The sequence below is a fragment of the Colias eurytheme genome, chromosome 6, assembly GCF_061535395.1.
Source record: "Colias eurytheme isolate Ceu_HAF_F1 chromosome 6, ilColEury1 Martin Lab GWU primary, whole genome shotgun sequence".
Taxonomy (NCBI): Eukaryota; Metazoa; Arthropoda; class Insecta; order Lepidoptera; family Pieridae; genus Colias; species Colias eurytheme.
In genome coordinates, this window is record NC_142985.1 from 3,971,010 (window position 1) to 3,977,457 (window position 6,448).

General features: G+C 32.5%; 1 protein-coding gene and 2 non-coding genes across 3 annotated transcripts in view; 2 read left to right on the forward strand and 1 right to left on the reverse strand.

Annotated features, from left to right (window-relative positions):
* The window catches only part of dnt (tyrosine-protein kinase Dnt), a 37,714-nt gene extending 34,648 nt beyond the window's left edge, over positions 1 to 3,066 (forward strand). Inside the window, exons 5-6 of the mRNA XM_090102584.1 lie at positions 822 to 1,118; positions 1,406 to 3,066. Coding sequence (XP_089958710.1) covers positions 822 to 1,118; positions 1,406 to 1,517 — 409 coding nt within the window. The 3' untranslated portion in view covers positions 1,518 to 3,066. The remainder of the gene's footprint in view (positions 1 to 821; positions 1,119 to 1,405) is intronic.
* Positions 3,067 to 3,555: 489 nt separating this feature from the next.
* Positions 3,556 to 3,629, reverse strand: TRNAT-AGU (transfer RNA threonine (anticodon AGU)). The gene has a single exon. It is a non-coding gene; the product is annotated as a tRNA-Thr (tRNA).
* Positions 3,630 to 5,588: 1,959 nt separating this feature from the next.
* Positions 5,589 to 5,670, forward strand: TRNAS-AGA (transfer RNA serine (anticodon AGA)). The gene has a single exon. It is a non-coding gene; the product is annotated as a tRNA-Ser (tRNA).
* Positions 5,671 to 6,448: the final 778 nt, after the last annotated feature.

The following is a 6,448-nucleotide window of genomic DNA, read 5'->3' on the forward strand; positions in this document are numbered from 1 at the left end:
ATTCGTGCCTCATCTTTCGTTTCATGAGCATATTCACAATGTTTCTAACGCTGCTTACAAACGTTTAGGATTCTTACTGCGCAACTCTGTCGGACTTTCAGATAGCGCTATTAGAGTTCTCTACTCGGCACTTGTTAGGAGTATTCTAGAGACTAATTCCATTGTCTGGAGTCCCTACGAGAAAAAATATGTCCTTATGTTGGAGCAGGTCCAAAAGAAGTTCTTAAGGTACTTGTATGCGAGAAATTTTAATTATTACCCATATCTGTATCCCACAAAATTCTTGCTGGGTAGTTTGGGTTATAACTCGCTGGAACTTCGTAGAAGTCTATCAACTGTTAAATTTGCTCTTAACGTTTTATACAATAAAATAGATTCTAATGATTTAGTAGAAATGCTCTTACGGCTTAATGTGCCTGACAATTATACACGGGCTCGTAGCCACCGACTGTTAGCTGCTTGGCGCACACGCACGGTTCAACGCCAGCAGTCTCCGGTGCCTCGCATGCTTTCACTGCTGAACTCATTCCTCAATTCTGCACCAGTATATGATTTGTTTGTGTCAGGGATGGGAATGATAGGTGAAGAATGTAAGAGGTACCTAGAACTAAGAACATAGTGATAAGTTTAGAATTAAGTTTAATATATGTATGGTTTGGCGTATGCCGTAAATAAATAAATAAATAAATAAATTACATTTTGTATTATGGATTTATCATCTTTTTATGAGAAAAGCGTCTGCAAAATTCCTTACCATCGTCCTTATTACCTACATTATTTACTTCTCGACAAGTATGCTTAAAGCCAATTTCCACCATCAGAGTCGATGAGAACCTGCGAGTAATGATAGCAGACAACGCGCTGTCCCGAGACTTGTTCCCGGCGGACTACCACTGCCTTGGCGATAACGAGAACCGGCCCATCAAGTGGTTAGCCCTAGAGGCGTTGTCCAAGAAGCAGTTTAGCCCAGCATCCGATGTGTGGGCGCTGGGCGTGTTGCTATGGGAACTGACGACGCTAGCGCACCAGCCCTACGCGGAGGTGGACCCGTTTGAAGTGGCTGCGTATTTAAGGGAAGGCTACCGGTTGCAGCAGCCTGCCAATTGTCCGGATGAGCTGTGAGTAGACTTTTCTATAGAGTTATGGAGATATTTTTGATGTCCACATATTTACTATTTAATATTATGTTCGTATGTAAACTGTTGGATTGCAATAAACAAATTCACTCATTTCATTAACATGACAGTCTTTTTGCCAAATTTTATTTTTAGTTTGTACCTTGAATAAAAAAAAAATGCTTGCACAAAAAAAATATAAATTGACATCATAAAATCGTTTCAATTGCAATATCTCAACACAAAAATGACTCCTCTTTCAGTCATATTTAATGAATATATCTCCTCAGGTTCGCGGTAATGGCGTACTGCTGGGCGATGTCCCCCGACGACCGGCCAACTTTGCCGCAGTTGCAGATCTTCCTCAGGGACTTCCACGCACAGTTGACGAGATTCGTCTAAAGTTCTAAACCAAAGACTTAGTGTTGTGCTACCAACATTGACGGACTTAGTGTTGTGTTGTGTTACCAACATTCACGTACGTTTTGTACGGTTACCAACTGTGAAATGTGCCTATCTTCGGCCCTAAGAGACTGATGTAGTTATAGTATTGTCGTTTCTTATGTTTGCTTTTGTTCTTGTTACGGGAAATTATGTGGAAAATTGTTTTTCTTTGAGTTATTGTATTGAAAGATCAAATTATAAATTGATTGTAGATACTTTAACGTTGACAGGGATATTGCTCGTCTTATTATATTTATTGAGTATTTTTCCGTAGGTATCTCGTAGTTTTAAAAGTATTGACCTCTATTACATAATGACTATTATCCCATATAAAAGTAATTTAAATATTGTATTCCTGCCTCAACGGTTAAGTGTCTATAATTGTTAACTTATCACATACCGCTGTTATTTCTATAAAAACAAGAAAATGACATATTTCGTAAATTAAGTACGTCGTTTTCGTTTGTTAAAGTTAGAGATTATTTCTTAATTTATGAAATGTGTCATTTATTTGATACCCTTGAAGAATATGCAAATGTTCTATTTTAAAACATCCTATAGACCAAAAATAGCAGTTGAAAATAACAAAAATAATGATAATTCAGAGATAAAATGGAACTACATTGAACATATTTTTACAATGTTGGCAGCTAGCCACAGTGTTTTAGTAAAATTAGTTTTGAGAAGAAAGCAAAAATTTGAGACGACATCGGTCTATTATGAAACCTCATACTGCCATATTAGAGTAACTATTATTGTAAATATAGTGTATTGTAATACGTATATCGATGTGCCTCAGTTAAATACAAATTATGATTGATGTATAGAAAGAAATGCTTGATAGAATGAATATTATAGTATGAACGAATATGTAAATAGATTGTAGATTATTTCGTTGATTTAGAGGCAACTATAGTGCCAAATTCTTATTTTATCATGTGCCAATAAATAAAGTTTACAATTTTGTGTATTTTATTACCACTTTCACAAAAATAGTGTTTTCCAATAAATATTTTGTTTTATTTCAGTTTTCTAGAGCATTGATTAAGAGATTTTTTTTTGTTTTGTAGAAAAATAAAAGACATTTTAGTTGTACGGTTTTAAAGAGATTTAAGTATTAAAATTATTGACTGAACTTTGACAAATCAAAACTATATCATAATATTTAACCGAATTTAGTACACTATTATTTTATGAAGCAGTTCTAATATCTATTTCAGAAAAAGAGTTTCAGTTCGCAAAAAACTTAAGTATTTTTAAGAGGTCCTTTTATAATTTTGAAATTACCTAAATATTTTTGTTTATTTTTTTATATTAGCTGTCTTCATAAAACGATGGTTAGAATTACAAGTAGGAACATTTTTAATATTAAAGCTACTTGAATTATTTATTATTGTGTATTTTTTAATTTTATAAGAGACAAATAGACACATAATAATGTACATGTCGTATAAGATGTATATTTGTAAATATTATGACGAAGTGAATGTCAATATATGAGTCATTAAATGAAACTTGTTTTTTATTTACCTTGATTGGGTTTTGGGGACAAATTTGAAGCAAAATATAATGAATGGGACCAATTTCTCGTGTGAGAAAGGATTATCCTTTAAGTTAGTCTATTATTGCCTATTTTATAATACATGATTAATAACTGAAATAAGAATTCTTTACATATTTGAAAAATATTTAACCACCATTTTTATTCGCCACACAATGTTCAAACTTCACCACATTCATTCACCACATTCATTCACCACAAAATCGGCACGAGTAGTCGTAATTAATAAAATTAATACATACCTACATATTGTTTTGTATTTGTATCATAATTTATGAAAAATCCTGAAAAATATTACTTAGATATTACAAAAATACCCACTGTATACATAAGAATAATTTTAGAACAATAGTGCCAATACTTGTAAATGAGTCATGGTAAAGTATTTAAATTTAACTTGTTATTCGTGTTCATGATTAAAAAATTAAAAATTATAGGCGCCGGCGAGATTCGAACTCACGATCTCCTGTTTACTAGACAGGCGCTTTAACCAACTAAGCCACGGTGCCTTGACGACGTGTGTCGAAATTACCGATCTGATTATGTTATGTGTGAACGGGACCTATCGTGAGTTGTGACGTCACTGGAGTATTATATTTCAATTTTCAGCAATAAATTAATAGATAAATGTAATCACATTTCAATACATATTTGTTTGTATCAAATAAATATTTAGGTAAATAATACAGTTTAAAACCAAGTCGCTTCCCGCTGTGCGCTTATAGTATATATTAAATAAGCGGTTCTTTTATATACCTAAATAGAGTGGTCTAAGAGAAATGATTTAGTACAAATGACATAGACAATGCGAGCGAAGCCATGGGAAAGCTAGTTTAAAATAAAGATGAAGGACTGATATAAATTCAAAATACAGGGTGTCCCACTGTTGGTATACTAAGCTCAAAGGAGGTTATAGTTTTGCATACGCTGAGTACGTAAAAAATAATTTAAAAAATCCAGACGCATTTTTTTTTCAAATAGATGAATTTTTAAAACTCTATGTGTACACCCAAAACAAGCAACCTGCCCAACTTTGCCACCAGCACGTGAGCTATCGTGTAAGATTATGTTTTCATAGACAAAATGCTCATATTAGAGAAGCAGTATATGCCGGCTGCGCGAAGCTAGAGAAGAAAACATGGATTTTCAGGAAAAATTTAGCAAAAAATTTTGGACCCAATTTTTTTTTTTAAGTATTTTTTACGTGATCAGTGTATGCAAAACTACAAGTTCCTTCGCGCTTAGTATACCAATAGTGGGACACCCTGTATATTTTACGATATTTAACTAAATACTTAAGGAAATGAACATAAAGTAATAATTTATTTATTTATTTATCGTTGTATAACAATTCAAGCAATCAAATTGAGTAGACGTATGTATTAGGTATCTATTAAAAGATATCGGAGTTATATAATATATTATATATATACCTACCTGTGTCTATTTTGAGTTTCAATTAAAAAAGTTTATCTTATTTCGATATGATAATAATTGATAATATAACGACAAAAATGCTTGTTGTCACATTTTTGCATGATTTTTACCAACTTACATATAAGAGGTTGAGGTAGCTCAATGGTTAAATTTTCTGCAGAACTTCATTGTCAGTCTTGAATCTTGATAGAAGATAATTATTAATTTATTACACTTACAAAAATAGGATAGGTACTATACTTAATACTTAATCTATAAATACATGTTATATTATTTAACTGTTTGCGTTGGTACCAGTGTGTTTATGATAAGAATGAAGAAGTAAGGTACCTACATTGTAGCTATACTTTCTAAGCACTGAGAATAAACTTGCCATTGTGTAGAGACAATATTATTATAGTTGAGCCAATTTAATAGGCAACATTTGACGTCTATCAATTTTATCTTCATAGGGTGGTAACCTGCTTAAAAACATCGATTAAAGCGAATTAATCGATACGGACTTGAAACATTTGTCAATCGAACTTGAAACACATGTCAATAATTTATGATGATTTTTATTCCCAAGTAATCAATGCATTCGATTCTAGGTGTCAGATTTCGATTTTTAGAGTAACGTCTCTGGTAGGTATTTAAAAAGAAAAAAAGTTTATTGACACAAAATTGTAGCGACGTCAGTTCTTTAAATAAGAAAATGTTTATTATGTTTAGAATGGTTTATCAGTAAAATCAAATCCTAAAATTAGTTGCATCGGTCATTATTATTATAAATGTGTAATCGTAATTGAAAAAAGTTAAGCTAATGTGCAGTTACAACAAAACGAAATATCATGTTATTCTATGTCGTCGTTACTAGGTTACGTTGTTGAATTTTGTTGAACTGTCAAATGTTGCCTATTAAAATGGCTCTACTATAATTAGATAACATTACAACATTACATTATATTAATACATTATTATTATTTATTGAGGAGGATCTGATTAAAAAAAAACTTTCGAATTGAATGAAGATTTTCATATAATCGTTCACGGCAGTCGTGGCCGAGCGGTTAAGGCGTCTGACTAGAAATCAGATTCCCTCTGGGAGCGTAGGTTCGAATCCTACCGACTGCGGACTTTTTGGATTTTTATTAGAGTAGTTAAACATATTTTTATATGAAGACACAAAATGAATTGTTATTTTATGTTATATAATTCCTAAATAGACTTTTATCATCCGAATAGTATATGGATATACACAATTATATTATACTAAAACAAGATCAATCATTACAACATTAAATCTCTTATAAACACCGTAGCACTTACAGTAATTCCTAAAGTCCTCTCGTATAGAAATATGGGTCGGACGTGGGCCTAATGACATAAAAACCCTCCCCTATTTGTATACGATTAATTAACGGGGTAAATTACAATTAGCGAGCGCTACCGGGACGTTATACGTGTTTTATGGGTCCTGGTTCATGGACCTCTTAAGGTTACCTAGTTTGAAGTATTTTAGTTTGTCGAAATAATTTGTAGAGTAATTAGGCATCACATATTAGTTAAGTTTAAATGCATAAAGAGACCATCGAATGTCGATTAAATGACCTTGCACATTTCATCATATCGATGCCCTTCAAGCATAATCAAGAAATGGGGAAAATGTGTATCGTAGTAATGAAGTTTTAGTTATGTGTGCCATTCAGGGGAAAGTAATTACTGATCGGTTTCTTTGTGGGGAGATAGAGCATGCGGTAATCCACCATTTAATGGGATATTGGTAAATGCATTGTTAGGTTTTATTTGAGATGGCCGTGGTTTGGAGGTTGATTATAAGATAACTATGAAGCGTATGTAGTTGAGCTCTCTGGTTACGATCTGTTATTTTATATTATTACTGCTTCTGCTG